The sequence below is a fragment of the Castanea sativa genome, chromosome 1 (genome assembly GCF_040712315.1).
Source record: "Castanea sativa cultivar Marrone di Chiusa Pesio chromosome 1, ASM4071231v1".
Taxonomy (NCBI): domain Eukaryota; kingdom Viridiplantae; phylum Streptophyta; class Magnoliopsida; order Fagales; family Fagaceae; genus Castanea; species Castanea sativa.
The window spans coordinates 11681628-11703540 of NC_134013.1; the positions used below are offsets into that span (position 1 = coordinate 11681628).

At 36.9% G+C, this 21913-nt stretch overlaps 1 protein-coding gene and 1 non-coding gene across 3 annotated transcripts; one reads left to right on the forward strand and one right to left on the reverse strand.

Annotated features, from left to right (window-relative positions):
- The first annotated feature begins 11308 nt into the window (after positions 1-11308).
- On the forward strand, positions 11309-18311 carry LOC142631092 (protein PSK SIMULATOR 2-like). 2 transcript variants are annotated; one of them, XM_075805179.1, is made up of 13 exons: positions 11311-12038; positions 13270-13496; positions 13657-13749; positions 13840-13930; positions 14242-14335; positions 14875-14972; positions 15374-15443; positions 16414-16517; positions 16616-16732; positions 16906-16982; positions 17202-17246; positions 17378-17562; positions 17649-17791. In XM_075805179.1, exons 1-13 carry the CDS (start codon positions 11778-11780, stop codon positions 17654-17656), a joined length of 1470 nt encoding a protein of 489 aa, XP_075661294.1. In that variant the 5' UTR covers positions 11311-11777; the 3' UTR covers positions 17657-17791. The 2 variants fall into 2 exon arrangements, with proteins under 2 accessions (XP_075661287.1, XP_075661294.1); XM_075805172.1 differs by having other exon boundaries at positions 11309-12038; positions 17378-18311.
- A 3025-nt stretch (positions 18312-21336) lies between these two features.
- Positions 21337-21443, reverse strand: LOC142622956 (small nucleolar RNA Z279/snoR105/snoR108). Its single transcript, XR_012841993.1, has one exon. It is a non-coding gene; the product is annotated as a small nucleolar RNA Z279/snoR105/snoR108 (small nucleolar RNA).
- Between the last annotated feature and the right edge of the window lie 470 nt (positions 21444-21913).

The window sequence follows — 21913 nt, forward strand, 5'->3', positions numbered from 1 at the left end:
TACAGGAACCTTAGGAGGAGATGGGGGCTTGTGGTGCCGATAACCTAATAAAGGTAAGGATACTGCCGGACGATGATAAGAGTTTCCAGATAGGAGCAAGTATGAAGGATGAGGATAGGGTGAGGATGCTGCTGTTCCTTATACAGAATGTGGACGTGTTTGCTTGGAGCCCGTATGAGGTGCCCGGGGTAAACCCTGAATTCATAGTTCACAAACTTAACGTGGACCCATTATTCCCTCCCAAGAAGCAGAAGGCGAGGAGATCGGCTAAGGAGCACGTTAAAGCTATTAGGCAAGAGGTTAAAGGAGACAGAGGCAATAAAGGAGGTTTTCTTTCCAAAGTGGCTAGCAAATACCATAGTAGTAAAGAAGAAGAATGGCAAATGGAGGGTTTGTGTCAATTTTACTGACTTAAATTGAGCATGCCCAAAGGACCCTTTCCCCATGCCGAAGATCGATCAGCTAGTGGATGCCACATACGAGCACCCAAGGATGAGCTTTTAGGATGCTTTTCAGGGTTACCATCAAATTGCCTTAGCAGCCGAGGACTAGGAGAAGACGACGTTCATTTCTCTTGACTCCAATTACCACTATACCATGATGCCATTTAGGCTAAAGAATGCTGGAGCCACTTATCAACGGATGATGAAGAGGATGTTTAGAGATAAGATTAGGCGTACGATTGAAGTGTACATTGATGATATGATGGTTAAAAGCAAACAGGAGGCGCAACATATTGTCAATCTTAACGAGGTGTTCGAAGTGCTCTGACAACACAAACTGCGCCTCAATGCTGACAAGTGTGCTTTTGGGGTGGGGGCTAGCAAGTTCCTTAAGTATTTGATCACTAACCAAGAAATAGAAGTCAACCCTGATCAGATTGAAGCTGTGAAGCACCTCAAGCAGCCGGACAACCCAAAGGAAGTCCAAGTATTGAATTTTACGTAAAATAATAATTTAAACATCTTGAATTTTTGGTAATATAGCTTCATGTAGAATAGGATTAGTTTAATTATTTAATATATTGTAGTGTTGTGAAGATTCTTTTGTTAGTTGGGATGAAAATCTTAAGGGTGTTTATTTGGTAAAAAGAGGGGAAAAATAAGAAGAAGAAGAAAATTTTCATTTAACACAACCAATTTAGTAAACTATAAGTTAAATTACTAATTTGGTCTTTTTGCTCTTCCTCCAATACATGTGTATAATTGGGGGCTTGTACCTTGTGTCTGCACCAACTCCCCCCGGGTGAGAAGAACTCGACCTCGTCGAGTGGAAATCTGAAGAGCTTTGATAGTACTCCAGCAAGTCAGGATCCAGTTGCTATAGCTCATCTCGAGTAATCCACGTGCAATCAGAATCTGGTCGCCCTCGCCACCAAACTAGGAAACGGTGAACTCCTCCATCCCTGTTAGAAATAATCTGCTCAGCAAAACTAGCATCAATAGATTCTTTATGTGCATAGGGTAGATTTAAGGGTAAAGGGGTAGGAATAGGGGCAGGAATAGGGGCATCAATAGGATCAAGCAAATGCTCATCAAAAAGGGTATCCGGAATAGCTGTGGAGCTTTTATAAGCAACCAGATCCTCAATATTAATGGAGGAGCTAATACCATAATCATGAGGAAGGTCAATGACATATGCATTTGGGCCCATTCATTTTAATACCTTGAATGGACCGGCACTACGAGCCTACAATTTCTTAACGGTCCCAGAGGGAAACCATTCAGGTCGAATCCGAATCATGACATAATCTCCTACCTGAAACTCTACATGACGCTGATGAGTGTCAACATGATATTTATATTGAAAATTACTTACCTGAATTTTTTTGCGAATCTCATTATGCAAATCATGAATATATCGTGCAAATGCCTCAGTAGATTCAGAAATCCTAACATGGGGAGACATGGGCAAAAGATCTAAGAGCTTTCTAGGTGAATATCCATGCACAACCTCAAAAGGACTAGCGCCTATAGACCTGTTGACAGAGCTATTATATGCAAGTTGGGCTATAGGAAGAATTGAATCCCAATTTCGATTGGCTTCACCCACTAGACACCGAAGGAGGTTGCCTAGACTACGATTAACCACCTCAGTTTGACCATCAGTTTGAGGATGAAATGCCGTGGAAAATTTCAATTTGGTGCCTACTAAATGCCACAAGGTCTTCCAAAAATAACTCATGAAGCGAACATCCCTATTAGACACTATGGTTTTGGGATGACCATAAAGTTTAACAATCTCATCAAAGTAGAGCCTTGCAATCTTAGAAGCATTAGAGGTCTTAGAACACGATAGGAAATGAGCCATCTTAGAGAAGTGATCAACAACTACTAGAATAGAATCATGCTTCATAAAGGTGCGGGGCAAACCTAACACAAAGTCCATACTCACATCCTGCCACAGGTGATCTGGCACAGGTAGAGGTGTGTACAGGCCAGTGTTTTGTTTGCGATGTTTGGCTAGTTGACATATACGACACTGACCAACTATCTTGGCAACGCCCCTCTTAAGACTAGGCCAATAGAATTGACACTCCACTTTCTCAATTGTTTTGTCTCGTCCAAAATGACCTATAAGGCCTCCCACATGTATCTCCCAAACTAGGAAATCTCTCACCGAAGACCGAGGGATACATAACTTGTTGGCTTTGAACAAGTAACCATCTTGAAGGGTATAATCATCCAAGATTGGTCGTGAGGCATTACTTAGGCTAGTGTAGAGCTCTCTAAAATCTGGGATGACACATATTCATCCTTGAGTCGTTCAAACCTAGTAACCTTAACACTTATGACTGATAGCAAAGACACCCCGACTTAGTGCATCGACAGCCTTATTCTCAACTCCCGCCCTATGTTTCATCACAAAGTAGTAGCGTTGCAGAAATTCAACCCAACTACCATGCCAAAAATTCAGGTTCTTTTAGGAATGGAGATAACGCAAGGCTTCATGATCAAAGTAGGTAATAAATTTTCGAGACAATAAGTAATGGCACCAATGCCAAAGAGCTCTAATAATGGCATAAAATTCTTTGTCATATGTGGAATACTTTTGCTTAACATCATTCAACTTCTCACTAAAATAAGCAATTGGGTGGCACTCTTGACTAAGTACTCCCCCCATACCAATACCTGAGGCATCACATTTAACTTCAAAAGGCTTGGTAAAATCAAGGAGACGCATGACAGGTGTCTCAGTCATCTTTTGTTTTACCTCATTGAAAGCCTTAGTAGCAGCTTTTGTCCAAATAAACTCTCCTTGTTTCAAGTAGTTAGTGATGGGGGACATAATGGTACTAAACCCTTGATGAATTGGCGATAAAAGGAAGCGAGCCCATGAAAGTTTCGAATTTCATGGATATTTTTAGGCTCGGGCCAATCCACAATCGCTTGAACCTTTTGGGGGTCGGCAGAAACTCCCTCAAAGGATACTATGAAACCCAGAAAGAAGACTTTATCAGTAAAGAAAGAGCACTTCTTAAGGTTACCATATAAACTCTCCTTCCTAAGGGTAGTACAAACTTGAGTTAGGTGGTCTAAGTGTTGCTCCCTAGACTTACTATAGATGAGGATGTCATCAAAGTACACAACCAAGAATTTCCACATAAAAGGCTTGAGCACTTAAGTCATCACTCTCATAAAGGTACTAGGAGCATTGGACAATCCAAAAGGCATGACCATCCACTCATATAAACCATCTTTCGTCTTGAAGGCAGTTTTCCATTCATCACCAGGACGAATCCTAATTTGATGATAGCCACTTTTCAAGTCTATCATAGAGAAGATTGTTGCTCCAGCCATCATATCCAATATGTCATCCAACCGAGGGATAGGAAAAAGATATTTCATAGTGATCTTGTTGATGGCACAACTATCAACACACACCCTCCAAGTTCCATCTTTCTTTGGAGTTAAGAGTGCAGGGGCTGCACAAGGACTCATGCTTTCACGAACAAAACCCTTCCTAAGTAGTTCTTCTACTTGCCTTTGCAACTTAGCATGCTTTGCAGGGCTTATCCTATAGTGAGGCAAGTTAGGTAGGGTTGCTCTGAGCACAAAATCTATGGCGTGTTGTATGTCACGCATGGGCGGTAAATGATCGAGGAGTTCCTCAGGGAACACATCCTTAAATTCATGGAGCACTGACTTCACGTCCTCAGGTTGCTCCTCATGGGTCTCTCCATGAAGTTCCCTGGTAACTAAGACTAACACAATGGATTCTTAAACTGTTACCCTTTCAAATGCCTTGGGGCTTGTGATGTTCATGCCTTTTGCTTTTGGTGCTTCTGTCTTCTTGCTCATGTCAATCGGCTAGGGTTTCAAAGGATTGAGCATAATCTTCTTACCCTCAAACATAAATGAGCAAGAATTGGATCGCCCATGAAGGGTGACATCCAAATCATAAATCCAAGGTCTACCTAAGATAATATGCCCCACATCCATGGGAATTACATCACACCATATTTCAGCTTTGTAAGTGAGGAATTGAAGTAGGACAATACAGCTTTCTTTTATGGCTATGGAGGAAGTATCCACCCAAGAAACTCTATATGGGTTAGGGTGTGGGATCAATTTCAAACCTAGGCGAGAAATAACGTTAGAGGACACTGCATTAATGCAACTCCCACTATCTATAATAACCTTGCAAGTATTGTCTCCACACTTAGTGTAAGTTTGGAAGATGGCACTCCTTCGCCAATCATTAGTGTCGCTCTGTTCTGCCAAAGCACACCTTACCACATTCACTCTAGGGGCACTAAAGACAACCTTGAAAATATCAACCTGGGAAGAGATGGCTCTAATGCACGCGAGATAGCTAGGATCATCTTTCCATTTTGCCTCAACATCTTGGATTTCTTCAACATTTGGATCATACACCAGCTCCTCAACATCTTCTACCTTTTCATCATCCTCTTGAATGACAAGAGTCCTAAAGGGACATCTAGCTACGATATGCCCAACCTCATTGCACTTGAAGCATTGGAGGCGAGAGCCCAATCTTGAAGGCTCATTGATCACACATTTTCCCTTGTCCTCTTTTTCTATTGGGATGCTATTAGGGTTGACCTTAGGGGGTAAGGCAAGCCTAGATTTGTTACCAAAAGGTTAAGGGTTGGTAGGAACACTCCGGAGCTCTGAACGTCACCAAAAGATAGATTTGGATGCTAACTCACAATTCCTAGCAAGGTCATATGCTTCGCCTAAGGTAGTGACTCCTCGGGTGATAATCTTGCCTAGCAGGTTAGCATTTGAACCTTTCTTGAACCTATTGATTGTGACAACCTCTTCCTTAACTATTCGAATTCTTTTCTTGAACTCCTTGAATTTCTCTATATATTCAGCCATAGGAGCAGTGCCTTGTTTTAGGTGATCCCATTCCTCAAGGAGGGAGCTCCTATAAGTGGGAGGAAGATAATTCCCCGAGAGTGCATCCTTCATCTCAAGCCAATCAGTAATGGGGGCTCACGTCGTCGCCTAAGGGTTTCCTCAAGGTCCTCCCAAAAAAGGTTGGCCCTTCCAACTAACTTCATCCTGGCATACCTTACTTTCTTATTCTCAACGCAATGGTATTAGTCAAAGAATTTCTCCATCTGACGTAATCAATCGGTGAAAACCCATGGGTCTAGGCAGCCACCAAAGGTGGGTGCTTCTATCTTTTCCTTGGACATCCTATCATCATAATCTCTAGGGCCATTGTGATTATAGTGATCATGTTCAAAGTTTGGAGCCCTATTAAAGTAACCGTGGTTATTTTGCCTAAGCATGTTATCTCCTTCATGGTTAATGGTCTCTCTTTGAGATGCTTCAATTCGCCCTATCCTATCTAGTAAATCATGGAAACTTTTTGCTAGGTCTTCTATGGTTTGCTCTAAGGAAGAACTAGGCTCGGAAGTGGATTGATGTTCAGGGTTTGACATGATGTGACCACTACGTAGATACATGCAACAACTACGTAGATGCATGCAACACTATATTTTTTAATGCAGTTGAGATTCCCAAAAATTCTAGTAACCAATTCTCAATGTAAAATTAAGGTCAAACAAGAGTGCATGCAGAGACTAGATCAATGAATCAAAGGAATAAATTGCAGTCAAGCAGTGACAGTGTTCACATTATTGAGAGATAGTCCAAATTAAAGTCAAAGACCAATAAGCTCCACAATTACTAATGAGAATAAGATATTTCAAAGAAATTGAGTTATGTCTCTTTTTTTCTTTTCTTTTTTCTTTTTTTTTGGAATTTTAAAGTGGGTACTGAAAGAAAGCACACATAATAAAATAGCTACCTTGAGCACAAAATGGGTAGGCCAGTGGGGTATGGTGGGATATGCACATAAAAATATAAAGATAATATTTTTTTAATGAGACAAAATTGAACCCACCAAAAAGAAAGTAAGAGTTGTACCCTGGTCAGTGGCCAACTTATTGCACTAGATAGTCACGGGCTTGGTTCCTCAAGTGAGTGGATCTGAGTTGGACGGAGTGGACCTGTGGAGAACAATTCAAGGCCCAATACATGCAATGGGCTATCACAGCACAATATATTATGTCTTTTCCTTCCTCTTTGTTAGGACATATGTGGTTCACTTGTTAAGAACATATGTCATTCTTTTATGTAATTGACTAATCTTTTGACAAAACGCATTTTACTTGTATTTGGGTAGATCTAGGATGTTTTAATATGTCAAGAAACAAAGTTTCAAGATCAAGTGTTAAAGCCATGCAAGTCTGTCCAAGAAACAAGTTGAAGAAGTGCCTGTCATTAAAGCTCGACAGTTGACTCGACAGCTACATCTATCGAGCTTTAAGAAGCTATTTCAGCCCCAAGGCTCGACCATCTCGACACCTCTATCTATCGAGGTTTAAGAGAGACAATTTTTCAGATCTGTTTTGATTCCAATCCGTAGATATGTCTTTGGGCCTTCTTTCTCATAACTCTAGACATATAAAATGATTATTTTAAGGGTCGTCAAAGTAGACACAAGTTGCACAAGTATTGAGCAAAGTCTGTTCAAGCAATTTGTGACCAGAGACAAAGTTTGCCCTAGTTCATCTCTTTGTGTAAAAGCTACTATGTCTTTGCACCATAGGGTTTTGTAACCAAGCATCTTCTTGTTCTTCATTGTGAGGACGAACTGAAGAACTTTGTAGCCAACATCTTTCTCAAGTTGGTGATTGAAGTTGCATACTGAGATCCGCTTAATAAGTTAGTCACGTACTTGTAACTGCTTGTTATGATAATAGTGGATTCTCGGGAGTGGTGATCTTAAAATCATCCGATGGGGTTTTTACCTTGGAGGTTTTCCCCATTCGTAAACAAATCACCGTGTCAATTTATTTTCTGCTGCACTTTAGTTTATTGGTGATTTGTTTGTGCTACTACGCGTTTGCATGTTAATTTGATTAATTAATAAACTTGGCTAATTAATCAACTCAATTCATTACAAGGGGTTAATACGTTTTTGGAGTCAACGGCGGAGAGGCGGCCTGGGCTTACCAGCGTCACGATTAGCGGTGCTCGATGGTGTAGATCAGAGCTCGCTCGTCAGACCACGGTGATGGAACCAGCGAATCATGAAGCAGCACGGTAGAGCGGTGTTGACGGCGAGTCGGCATAGGCGGTTCTCGGCGACGCGAATTTGGTATTGACATCGACGGCTCTCATCGGCTTTCAAACTTCTCTGTCTCTGGTTTGGTGGCTGATGGGTTGCGTGGGTCACTCTCTCTCTTTTTTTTTTTTTGTTGTTGTTGTTGTGGTTTGTGGGTGGTGGGTTATGTGATCAGAGGAGGGCACGGATGGTGGTCACCGGCTTGGGAGGTGTCACTGGCTTTTCTGTTGACTTGGGGGTGAAAAACTCATGTGGGGCTTGGGGGTATATACGGATTGTAGGGGCTGGTTTGGGCTTGTTCAAAATCTCATGGGGCAAAAACTTGAAAGGTACTGTCATATTTGGTTGGCTTGCTCTTTTGATAGTTTTGCTTTCAAGTGGTTGTCTACGGTTGTGTTGTATAGACCGGAAGTCTGCTCTAATACCAAAACTGACGTAGGACAACCACACTATTTCAATGGAGCAATTAAACAACAATAGAACGAAAGATAAACTCTAGGAGTCAGCACCTAAGGGTTGCTTGGAGTCAGCACCAAGCAAACTGGAGTCGGAAAACACACATTATTTAATAATTCTCAAAAGCTGTCTTACAATAATCAGAAAAAGTGTTTAAATAGCTACAATAAAATGCATAAAGAAATCATAATTATTAAATGCTTGGGCTTGCTTAATCTCAAGCCCAATAACTAACAAACTCCATCCATAAGGCCACAGGTTGGGCCGTCTTCTTTTTGCTCTTCCTCCCATACATGCGTATAATTGAAGGCTTGTACCTTGTGTCCGCACCAGAGTTCCAAGTAACTCATTGATAAAGCCTAATCATCAAAATTCTGTTATGCATATCTATCCACCGAATAAAGAAAAGAAAAAAAAAAATGAAGAGTAAGTGTGAAATTTTTTGCCAAACTTCCGTGCCTAATAAGAAATCATAAACCCATCATATTGGGGTACATGTTCCATCGCCCCCCTAGAAAATAATAATGTTTGAATTATAACACAAATCGTCACTATAAGAGTACGATAAAATTGAAGACAAATCGACATATTAGAAAAACTACAAATTTTCACTCAATACATTTCTCAATCATTCTAGTTGTCATTTGTTTTATCTTTTACAGCAACTCCAACATCACATGATTGACTTTTTTGATAATTTTCTAAACAACATATGATATAAACAATCTGATCAAGCACATAATTGACACAAGATCCGTTGACAAAATTATTTTAAATTTTGTTCCAAGTATAATCTAATAGGACCACTACAAGTCTACAACACTCCAATTTCATAATCCGATTAACTTTTTATTTATTTATTTATTTTCTTATTATTATATAATAAGCAAGAACTTTTACAAAACTTAAACTTGAACCCTAGTATATTCCCGGAAAAGAGCAAAGCTATTCTTATTTGGCTAAATGTAGTGATTAAACAAAAACATTGACTTTTTTTTCTCATTAATATAATAATCCTTCAATAACCCAATCTTTTTAAATGAATCTTGTTAAAATTGTATTTAATAAAGAGAGGTGCTACGTCCACAACATTTTTACAACATTTTTACAACAAATCATAGGTGGTTAGTTATTATTGGTTCAAATTTGAACTTAACACTAAGATTACTTTTTGCCCCAACAATAACAACCAGTAACAACCTGTCACTTAAGATTTGTTGTAAAAATATTGTGGACATATCATTTCTCTTTAATAAAAGACCTCACATCATGTGGGCCTTAGCTCGGTTTCAAACCTATGACATGTCCTTTACTCATTAATTTATAGACGTGGCAAGTTTAGTGCCTGTTTGACCTTTTAAGGTCTTGCTAATCTCCTATTCGCCTAGACATTTTTCACTTTCATATTTTTTTCTTAAAACAAAAAAATATCTGGGGTGGGCAAAATCCCAGAAAGGCCATCAAGGGCCTAGTAATTTTTTTATCTCAGTAAAGCCACACTAATTTTTCAAATATATATATATATATATATATATATATATTTGTCAGATACGATAAGTTGCAAACGTAGGCACTGGCGGAGCCAAGGGGGGGCGAGGGGGCACCTACCCCCTAACTCCTAAATTTTTTTTTTTTTTTTGTATTAGTAGTCACATGGAGGAACAAAAAAAAAAAAAAAACTTCTACTTGTTAAAACTTGAAAGTGACCAAACCACCTATTTCACTATTTTTTTTATATCATTATTTACACAATTTTTACTATTTATGATACTTTTCACAGCATTTTATCTTTGAATGATGCTAGAAATATTACAAATTTTACTACTTATGTCTTACAAATTGGCATGTCACCAATTACAAAAAATAATTTCAAACATTTATTCATTATATTTTTTAAGTAACACTAATCATATTTTTACTCCATCAGTTTGTAAATTTTTTAGTAGCTATGAATTAGTTGTTTTTGTTTATTTATTTTAATAATATGAAATATATTCATATTTGCTTACAATAGTTTAATTATTTTGTTATTATTTTTTATTAATGTTTTTTAGATAAATTTCACTTTTAATATCGTCTTTTAATTTTTCCCCCTCTAGACTAAAATCTTAGTTCCGCCACTGAACGTAAGTAATAAATGATGTCATTACTCAATAGTAAGTTTTGATAAAAATTAAGGATTTTATTATGGATGTACTTAAGGTATTTATTAATAAATTATTTTTAAAAAAATTATAAAAAAAAATTAATGAATCCAAGTATTAAAAGTAAAATTTCCCCAACTCAATAATTATGAAAATTGTTGTGTCTTATTGGAGGCTTTGTTCCCAAGAATCCCGTTGACCAATTATGAGATAGAACAAACTTGAGGGTCCGTTTGAATACCGCTTATTTTATTGAAAACTGAAAAATAAATAAAAAAGTTACTGTTCACATGTTTAGCACTGTCCATAAGCCTAAATGCACTGTTCCCATGAACAGTGCAAGAGGCGTTAAAAAAAAAAAAGGCAAACGCAGGAAAATAAACGCAATCCAAACGCTCATTAAGTGTGTGTTTAGTTATCGCTTATTTTACTGAAAACTTATTGTTGAAAAGAATAAAAAAAAATTCGGGTTACTATTCACTACTAAAAACATTGTAACTTTACCTTAATGCACTGTTCAAACCCAGGGACGTGGACGCAATCCAAACGCATACTAAGATGTCCAAATTTATGATACACAATTTAAATCTATTGAACCAACAGTTAACTTGTCTCTCAAGTAACAAGTAAGTTATTCTAAAATCACAACCAATTTTGCACTTATTATCACAACTATTTAATGTAGCAGACAATAATTGATTGTCTTTCATTTTTACTTGGAATTTATTTTTTTAAGACTCAAGGTCGGCAAATGTGAAAATGCACAACTATTCAATATTTCAAACTATAACTAATTATTTTGTGATTTTCGTATGGACCCTACTTACGTCGTGAAAAATGCCCTTGAAATTGGTCGCGAGCGATAATTATTATTAATAGTGAAAATTCAGAGATTCAAAGTTTGAAAATGACAACGACAATCACGTCAAAACTGGGACACGGTGGGCGGGACTTCGTATTGTATTACAGTTAATAGTCTTCTCTTCGTTATCCCCGTCCTCGTTCTCACACTCATACAAAGTCTATTTATTTTACAAAGTCATTGGCGTTTAGTTTTGATGCAAAAAAAGAAAAAAAAAATCTTTTCCTCAAATTCTATTTAGTCCAAAAAGAACCTAAAAATTTGTTTGTCCCACGAGATTCTCGTTGCTTTTTTGAAACGCGGTTGTATCTCTCGCTCTCTAATCATATGAAAGTCCACTGTCTATATAACATAGTCAAACACACGAATTACATTCCCTCTTGGCCTCTTCAAAACCTTTTCAATCTCAAAGCAAAACTCTCTTTCTCTCTCTGTCTTGTCTCTCTTCCTCTTGTTCTTTCTTCTTCTTGATCATAGTATTCAATTCAGCTTTTGTTTCTGTCTGAATTCAACAACTCTCTCTGTCAAGTCTGTTTGGTTTCGTTGACTGCTTGCAAATAATCTGAACACTGTTCTATTGGTCTCAGCTCATTGATTTTTGTTTTTTTGGTTTGTTTGTTTGGATATAAATTCTGTTACTTGGGAAAAGTTATGCTACAAAGACAAGTTTGAGAACTCATTGAATTTGGACAGCTTTGGGAGTAACAATGGGAGGTTTATGTCCCGGTGGGACGGTCAAGCAAAATCCAAAAGACACTTGGGATTATACGGACACGACCAAAACCACCAAACAAGAAGGCCCGGATTGGAATTCAAATCATATCATCAAAACCACCAAACCAAATTCACCTTTGCCGGAGCCTAAGTGGAGGCGGCCAAAGCTTCCCAGTGACTCCAAGCCATCAACGCCGCCTAGAATCAAGCCAACGCCAACTCAGCCCACGCCATCTACGCCAACTAGGCCATGGGTGTGTGCTTTTATGACTATTAATTTGGTTATGAATTATGATTGTTGTTGTTTTTATTTTTATTTTTTTATTTTATGAATTATGATGGTTGACTTAAGGTTAGACGAAAAAAAAAAACATTGGTTATTCTACGGTAGTTACAAGAAATGCATAATGCAATTAGTAGTAGTTCACTTGGTTTGAAATTATAGGTGTATGGGGATAAGGGATAGTTCATGTTTCATAAGCATATGCTATGAAACTGATTGTTAGATGAGAAAAGAAGTTGAATAGAGCTTTATTTGCAAAGCCTGGAAGTATTAGATCTGCATAGTAGCAAAGAAAAAGTAAAAGGAAAGGAATTATATGTTTGAGCTATTGCCAGACAATTCAGAAGATGGCTCAAAAGAGTAAATTAACTATGAGGACGGCAATTGATGCTGGATTAAATATGCTACATGATGAATCTACTCGACCATGGTGCAAGGACATATTTGATCGTGATCTCGGTTCTTTTATTGAGAAATTTTGTCATCCTCATCACAGGAGCTAATATTGGGAACAGAAGTTTCATGTTTCTCAGCACTAGTGACCTGAGAATGAATTCATAAAACAGGACTGGGAAGTGGGAATATCCTGCTTGGTTCAGTAAGCATAAAGAAGAGTGATCATCAAGTAATTCCTTGTATTTTGGAATGAGTGACGTCTTCCCTGAACATTTTAGGGGAAAGGAGAACTATTCTCATATAGGGGGCTATTGTGATTTGCCGCAAGTGAAGCTTATATCATCACAGGTGCATGGAAAATAGTAAAATTGATCCTGAATTACTCTAAAGTTTGAACAGCTAGTATTAGATGTATATCTGGGCTCAATGATCTGAGATAGCCAGGAAGAAATATAAAGCACCCTGATCTGTATTTAAGGCAGTAATAGACATCAATTTTCTCTTTCTTAATGATTTCTGTTCTCAAAATCCGAAAACATAAGATAGACCAAATCTTTTAAGCCAGTTTGTATATATTTTCTTGTATAATCTGGATGCAATAAATGTTTCACTGCTTAGATTAGGGGTACAATTTTTCTGAATGTTATTCAAGAATGTCTATCCGGGTTTGTTGTGTTAGATTATTAAATAAACATTCGAATTTAGTGATCTTGAATTCTGTTTAAGGAAATATTGTTCCCTTTATTGGCATTTGATATACTTTCATTCATATTTGCTTTGGTTCATTTTGTCTTTTGCTTTTGTAGATTATCCCGAAGGTAATATTTAAAAAAGGGACTTCAAGAGGGAGCACAATATCTATTTTGGCATTTGAAGTAGCTAATACAATAGTCAAAGGTGTGAACTTGTTGCATTCTCTTTCTAAAGGCAATATCCAGGTCTTGAAGAAAGAGATCTTACATTCAGATGGAGTACGACAGTTAGTTTCCACAGATATGAAGGAGTTGCTAAGTTTTGTTGCTGCTGACAAAAGGTTGTTTCTTGTTACAGAGAATAGCTTGCTTTTGCTATGAGTTGTTCTTGTCTTTTGTATCTACTTCAATAGGATTTAATTGTACCTTTTTTCCCCTTTCATTATTTATAATTTCAATTTCTTTTCTTTCCATCCATCTTTTACCTTGGGGCAATTTTAGGCAGGAGTTTGAGGTCTTCTCACGAGAAGTGATTAGGTTTGGAGATCAGTGTAAAGACTCGCGGTGGCACAAATTAGATAGATACTTTTCCACGTAAGTTGAATTATAAAAGGCAGTTCAGATATATAGCTCATGTTTGCTGACAATACAAATATGATTATTGAACTGGTTTGTATATTTCAGATTAGATTCAGATTATCCAAGCCACAAACAACATAAAGTAGATGCAGAAACGACCATTAAGGAGTTGACTGCTCTTGCTCAGCATACTTCTGTAAGTTAATATAAAGATTTGCATTTATATTTGCTGCTAGTTGGTGAAGTAGTGATTAAGCAATGTCATATGTGGCATTTGATCATCCTGTATAAATCCTAAATTTTACGTTTAGTTCATTCTTCCTTATCCATCTGCTATATATATAAGCCCACTTCTGAGACATGTTGGAGATGTTTTATCAAACCATTTAAAGTGTAGACCCTGCAATTTTTTACTATAAGGCTACTTTTCATGCATTATTTATCTTTTCCATTTTATCTATCTACAATTGAAATTGGAATTTACTCTTGGCTATATCTAACTTGTAGGAATTATACCGTGAGCAGCAAGCTTTTGAAAGATTTGAACATGACTTTCGGGGAAAGATTGAGGAAGCAGAGTCATCGAATCTTCCTCGAGGAGGTTAGGCGTCAAAAAAAATTTTAAACCGGGCAAAGATTTGTTATATATGTGTGTCATATTATTTGGAACTTTGGATCAGTGTGATTAGGGACATGCAAAGCAATATTACTGAAATTTGTTATGGTGATTAAATATAGAGCCATGTGCTGTTGGACCAACAAACTCTTTTTTCATATATCAGTAATCATATGTCATGCTACACAAATAAATAAAATATGTATATTTAAATTCAGGCAACAATACTGTCCAGTAAGTAATATTCTTGTATTGTTATTTGAAGGATTTACTTTTTAAATGACTCAAAAAAAATCTCTCTGCTCTTACTGGTACTCATTTTTCATTTTCTACCTTCTGTTGTGCTTTGTTGGCCTTCTGTGTTATCATCATTTACATGTATATTAAAAATTTTGGTGTGACGTCATCAGTGTCCTCTTAAAGTTGTTAATTATGGATTAAATTTTGAAAATGTTTTCTAACTGCCAACTCCTGAGCAGTGGTGCTCTAATTTTATTAACAGGTCACTTTATTTGTAATTGTAGGAGAGAGCCTCGCATTCTTTCAAAGTGAGCTAGGAGAACAAAAAAAGCTTGTAAGGAGTTTGCAAAAGAAATCGCTTTGGTCTAAAAATTTGGAAGAGGTATATAACTATGAGCACATGTTATTGTTTCTGAAGAGAGAAAACTGTGATATTTGGATACCTAGTATAAAAATTTAGTACATTCTCAAAAAAAAAAAGTATAAAAATTTAGTATCAATTTGCTTGTAACAATTGTTTTTCAAGGTTGTTTGTGCTTCAACTTATAAATTTAACTGCTATTTTTTGGTTTGTTTTTGTTGTACTCTGTGAATTCAATATTACACTACCTCGTTTGATGTAAATGGTAGTCAAGTATATATACCTATTGATTTAATATGAAACCAATCATAAAATAGAGGAAAGTGTCTAGATTATTCAGTCTCACTTTCCGTAGTACAGAGTACAGTATTTGTTTATCTTCGCAAAGTTACTCATTTTCGAGATTCTGTTGCTCATTGCAGATTATGCAGAAGCTTGTAGATGTTGTTACCTGTATACATCAAGCTTTTTGGGAAGCATTTGGAACTAGTGGTATAAAATCAACATCCTATAACAATAAATTGCCTCATAAATGTGATAAACATGGTGAAAGTGTTATTCATGATTTATTATTTCCTTCTCACTATTCCAAAGGACTTAGTGAGCTCATTGCTTGAACTTGACCCTATCAAATGCATGACTTATCATCTGAGTATGACTCAACATTTTATTTTATGGATTTGTTTTTTTCTGAAGCAGTGAGTGTTAGGAGTACCACAAGATAGTACTTTGTTTGAAATAGAAGTCTCATACAGCCAAAGTGCAACATCTGCAAGGCAGAAAGTTGCAGGGTCTGTAGAAATTCTGTTACTGTGGGCAACTGGGTATTGTTTAGGCTTTAGGAGCATTTATCATATCCATTTTCAGGTATACAGATTATTCACCAATATTCCTAAATTTTCTCTAGACACTCTTGAATCTCTCAAGAATGTTCATCTTTTTGCTAAAAATTGCTACAGCCTCTGCCTATTTCCAAGTATGCCCCAGTCATATAGGACATAATAGATTTGGTTTAATTGTGTTTTCCTTGCAATCTTTGTCTCTTACAACTATTTGGGCCCTAGTTTTACTACTGGCTCTGCCTATTGCCAATGTAATAGTTTTGGTCGAAATGTGTTTTTCCTCTTGGTTTGATGTCCTAATTAGAGAACTGTTGAACAAATTCAATGACCTGTCAGTTATTCCTTGCATGTGTTAAACTAATTTCTTATGTGAAATAAATCTGAATGTGGATTCCATTATATGCAATTGAATTTCGCTACGTTGATTCTTTCTTTTAAAAAACATGGTTTTATGATTTCTTTGCAACATGGCATTATTTTTAAATTTGCTAGTGTCCATCCGCTATTGATTTTTCAGATCTCCTCAACTACATGTCATGAGGACAGTTTAAGACTTGTTGTCTTTGGAAGATGTGCTTCATTACTTGTAAAATTCTTATGGAGTTGTCATTTCATGGCAGGTACAGCATTGGTCAGGAAGGAACCTCATAAAGGTTCCGAAAGACTTGGTGAAGCTGGTGTTGCATTACACTATGCCAATGTAATCAATCAGATAAATATCATTGTAAGTAGAAATCTCCCCCTTTTGGTAATCAATTGTTCATATATTTGGTATAGATTTGCCATGTATATGTATGTGAATGGAATGTTATATGCTAACAGGCATCTCGGCCAACTTCCCTTCCTCCGAATCTGAGAGACCAATTATATCGGGCATTGCCAACCAATGTTAAGACAGCTCTACGTTCCCGATTGCTTGCAGTTGATTCCAATGAACAGGTATATCCTCTGAAGAAAAACCGTTTCAATTTCTTGTACTTTTCTCTAATTAATTCATTTTATTGCTTCTTAGAAATTCAGCTTTAAGTGTCTTTCTTTGGTCACGTGGTGTATGCGTTTACACATTTTTGCAACTAACATTCTTCATTGCTTCACACTGTCTTTCTCTACAGCTCTCAATTTTTCAGGTCAAAGCTGAAATGGAAAAAACTCTTAAGTGGCTTGTTCCAGTTGCCACAAATACCATTAAGTAGGTTATACAAAGTGTTAATAGGGATTTTTTTTTTCTTTACATGCCTAAAATCTACATGCTACCATTCCATTTCTGGTATAAATATAATTGTGTGTTCCAATTTTCAATTCTTTTTTTCCCCTCTTTTTCCAGGGGTTCTTTTCTAAATTTTGAGTATTGTTAAGAGTATTCCATTTAAATTTATGCTAATTTTCCTTTTGTTTCTGTTGGTGACAGATCACATCAGGAATTCGGGTGGGTTGCACAATGGGCAAAAGATAGGTTAGTTAAAAGGCCTTTGTGTATGTGTGCATGCATGTGCCTGTTTGTGCTTGTGTTTCCAATAATGGAATATTTAATGGACGCATAATTCAATAGAATGATATTTAGTAGTGTTTGTTTTCATTTGACAGTTACGAGTTGGGCAAGAATTCAACCACACCCAGTAACATGACCCGCCTCCAGACTCTCTATTATGCGGATAAGCAGAAAGCAGATGAATACATTCTTGAACTGGTGACATTGCTTCACCGCGTGATCAGCTTAATAAGACGCAGAGATCATGGTTTCAAGCCTCAACCTTTGCGTTCTCCAACTCGTAAGGCGTTATATTTTCATTCCAAGATGCAGCATTTCCTGTCCATGAATTGTAGTTCTAAAATCCATGGAATTCAACTTTCTCAGGAAGATAGAAATTTGTTAGATGAGGTGATTGGAAGTCTGAGAGTGCCTGGAATCAGTAAAAGTCAGGAATTTGGTACGGCCAAGAAGAGTGAGACAACAGTGTGGCCTTTGAGCAGGAGCACAGGAAGTTCTCCAAGTAGGGAGTTGGGTGCCATACAAGACTTCAAGACTGATGTTAAGGATATAATGGATGGCCTAGAATATATATTCAGTGAGGCTTATTAAGGATATCATGGATGGCCTAGAATATATATATATTCAGTGAGGTTTCTTAATCGATATCCCCTTTCAGGCATTTTTTTCTTCACTCCCAAAATTATTTATTCATTTGCCTCCATCTCTTTATTCCGTGGCATTTTTGGCCAAATTCTCATTTCATCATGTATATCCCTGTATATGTGGGATCGTTGTAAGTAACTAAGTATATGATATGATAATTATATCACAATTTTTGTTTCTGGTTTCTCAAGTAGTAGCCCAATGGAATAAGAGATGGAGGCAGTCATACAGTTCAGCTTCAGAATTCAGTATCAATGTGAACTCTGGCAGTTTCTGACATCAACATTGTGAAAAAAAGATGTATAGACAGTATATAAAAAAAAAAACATTTGCTTTTCATTATGTTGTCTGTTTTGGTTATGATATAGCAATCTTTGTGCCATCTGATCATATTATCCCCTAAAACAATAATGAATAATTTCTAGAAGGCAAAAACTTGCATGAGATATCTTTTCCTCCTCCTCAAGGTCTTAGGGAAACGACATTGGGGTCACGAGGACCAGACCTATAGCGATTGAGTTGGACCTTTAGGCTCTCGTGTAAAGATGAAAGATAAATGAAAAAACAAAAGAAGTACGAAAGATTGAGATTCTAACCAAAAAAAAAAAAAAAAAGAAAGGGAAACATCGAGAATGAATCGTATTACAAGTCACGGTTTAGGGCTTTATCTAGTCTAATAAAGAGAAAATGAGAAGCCTTTATTCTGAACATTAAGTTTAGGGACACAAATTTTCACAACTTCTTCACAATTATTGATGTGGCATATTGTGATTGGAGCATAATAAAAGTGGCATAATAATAATGTTATGAAACAAAAAGTTGTGTCCTTAACAATGCTCTCTTAAAATTTCATAAACAATGAACTTTACAAAATTAGCTCTTCCCAAAGGATTGGATATTATTGGAATTAAGGCTGCTTTTTATTGAAAAGGCTAGTCTTTAGAGATTACATTCTACAAAGATTTCCTATAAAGCATATGTTTAACCCTCTAGATGTCCTTAATTTAAGGATCTAATTCTAATTATTAAAGTGCCTATTGGAATAGGTTAAGCCTACTGCACTTTTTTTTACTGCTTCCATTGATTTTCACTTAGACCATAGTCCCGCCACAAATATGAAACCATGATTTTCCTATTCTATAGGTGGCGTTTGGATTCCACTGAAGCTGCGTCTGCGTTTTCTTTTTTTTCTTTTTTTTTTCTCCCGCCGCAGTTGTTGACCCAATCTTCTGTGAACAGTGCATTCGTGCACTGTTTACGGACCCACAAATTTCACTTTTCAGCAACTTTTTCATTAAAAATGGGTCCCGCGGTACTATTCACACATTTTAAAATTATTTTGCTACAGTATTTTCAGTTTTCAGTTTTCAGCAATAAGTTCTATCCAAACGGACCCTATGTATTTCTTTCTTAGTTTTTGTTCTACAATACTAACTATCTAATCTCATAGAATTCTCAACTGCTCCTACTTCACAATATCGGTTGCACCAACTTCATTGAGTTCATATAAAGCTCCCCTAATATATGCACATTCACCACATTTGCTCTGGAATTCATAGCAATGAAGACCTTTACGACCCACAAATTTCTCACCATTTTCTCTCTTCTCATCTTCCTCTTTTCCTCTCTGTTTCCTTCTCAATCTTTGTCCCCTGCAGGTACAATTCTAAGAATTACAAAACAACAAGTCCTTGCCAGCCTCCAACCGAGTCATGAAACCACACCAACGTCTAGCTCATCCCAGCTTTTCCTCACTTCCCCTTCAGGACACTATGCGGCCTATCTCCTAAGAGAAACATCCAATGGTGCTGGAGGCTTTGGAAGTGACTTTTGTTACATCCGAGTCCAAGAAAGCAGTGTGATTATTTGGGTATCCAAATGTGCTTCTATAAGCAACATTAACACATGCAGCCTAGTTTTTTCAGATGTGGGACTTGAAATACTTGATGGGAGTCGATCTGCATGGGACACAAAGGCCAATGAGAAGCTTTTGAAGACATTGAATTTGCTTGATTCTGGGGACATGCAGATAAGAGACAAAGATGGGAAGCTTGTGTGGAGGGCAAGTGATAATCCTATTATTAATCAAAACTGCGGGTCCCAGCCTTCATCAGGCTTTAATCAGCCATTTTCTTCTACCAATCAGCCTTTATCAGTTAAACCATTTTCTTCTACCAATCAGCCTTTATCAGGGTTTAATCAGCCATTTTCATCTCAAAATCAGCCTTTTGGGACTAATAACCAGCAAGGTTTAGTGGGCAACACACCTTTTGGTAATGGGGTTTCAAGAAAAAAACCATTCATGGGAGGAGTTGTTTTAGCTTTGATAATTACGTTTGGTTTTTTTGTGATAGTGTTGACAAACGTATCATAATCAGCATTGCGCGTGGCCTGTGGGTGTGTGGGTGTGTTTTTGGACATTTTGGCTTATATGACTATTTGAATTCATGCTTTCTGTTGCTAGGTACAAAGAAAAACATCTTTTTTTTTCTTTTTTTTTTAAGTTGCACTTTTGATAGTGGAGTGTATCAACTGTCCAACAATTGATATGGGTGAGATGGAACCATCCAAGAGCATAGCTTAGTGGTAGGAAACCCTCATAACCTATTACACTCGAGAGCTTTGAGTTCGAGCAGTGACACGCTTCACTATGGCTTAAATGATCCCACACCAACATGTCATATATTCTTAAGTTCAAATGAGTTGTGGGTTGTGAACACACACAAACTCCCTTTTTATTTTATTTTTTTCTATAAAAAAGAAATGGTTACAGACGGTTACAACTTAGAATTGATGCTAGATAAATATGATAAATTTCGAAGGAAATTTTTTGAAAATAAATATTACTGTCCTATAGTAATGTTGTATATTTATATTTGCAAAAAATTGAATTAAAAAATCATAAGAAAGAAAATTGAATTCTATTAAAAAATCATAATAATGAATAAGGTTTGGAAATTGGGTGATGAGATTTTCTGGGTAGTAGGTTTTACTCAAGTTTTGTGGCTGAGCTCCGTGGACATGGGTTTAGGTTTTGTTTGTTCTTAACAATTTTGCATACGCAAGCTTCGCATTGAATAAAAATTGGCAAGAATAAAAATTTTAAGTGTTAAAATGGCCCAAAATAAAATTTGAAAATTGCTCTTTTAAAATGAGTAAAGCCCCAGAAATTAAATGTAAGCGAGAGAGAAAAAAATAAATTATTGTTGGTGTTGACGTGTTCGAATGGCCCCGAATTAAAATCGAAAATATTGAGAGTTAGAGAAAATCAATCTTTTAAGCCCTTTATCATCCTGTGCCAATTGGCCCACGATAAAAGTTCCTCATTTTAAAAAGACTGGAGCCTCAAAATTAATAGTTGGGCCCACGTAACTTTTGGACTGATTTAAAAGTAGGAATTCTTCAAGCGGGGATCAGATTGGTTAAGATGAGAATGCCCGTTTGTCGTAACCAGGCTTTGGGGCGGACACCCTTCTCGCATTTTTGATTGCGAGAACCAACCACTCATCACATCCCGTTATCTGCCTGAAGGATCATGATTTGTTGGTATGTTCAATTTCCCATTTTAAAGAAGCGATTTCAACACACCCAATATTTTCTTTCGATGTGGGATTCCAACAAATTCCTTTCTTTTCTTGCGTCCCTCCAAACGTGTACAATACTAATGAATAAACAGCCGAACTGATCGATTAATCATCCAGGTTGTGACATGTCGCTTAGGACTAGTTCAACTATCAGTAAAAACAATTGTGACTTTCGGGTTCCTTGAAGGATCAGTGCCAAAACCATAGAGAAATGGGAGACAAAGAAGAAAAAAATATAGGATGGTAAACTATTTCACAATTTTTTTGCCACAACTATGATATGGGTCATATGACTGAATACAAGTGGTGGAGAAAAAATTTTAAATCCATATGTAAGTGATAAGCAACTACTCAAACAAGTGAAATAGTTCGTGGTACTAGAATCACTTGACAAAGAAACCA

Excerpts from the sequence above, each read along its gene's own strand:
- LOC142631092 (XM_075805172.1), top strand. The coding sequence starts at position 11,778 with ATGGGAGGTTTATGTCCCGGTGGGACGGTCAAGCAAAATCCAAAAGAC. Across the intron at positions 13,750-13,839 it reads TTAGATAGATACTTTTCCAC|ATTAGATTCAGATTATCCAA; the intron begins GTAAGTTGAATT and ends TGTATATTTCAG. Across the intron at positions 17,247-17,377 it reads GCACAATGGGCAAAAGATAG|TTACGAGTTGGGCAAGAATT; the intron begins GTTAGTTAAAAG and ends TTCATTTGACAG.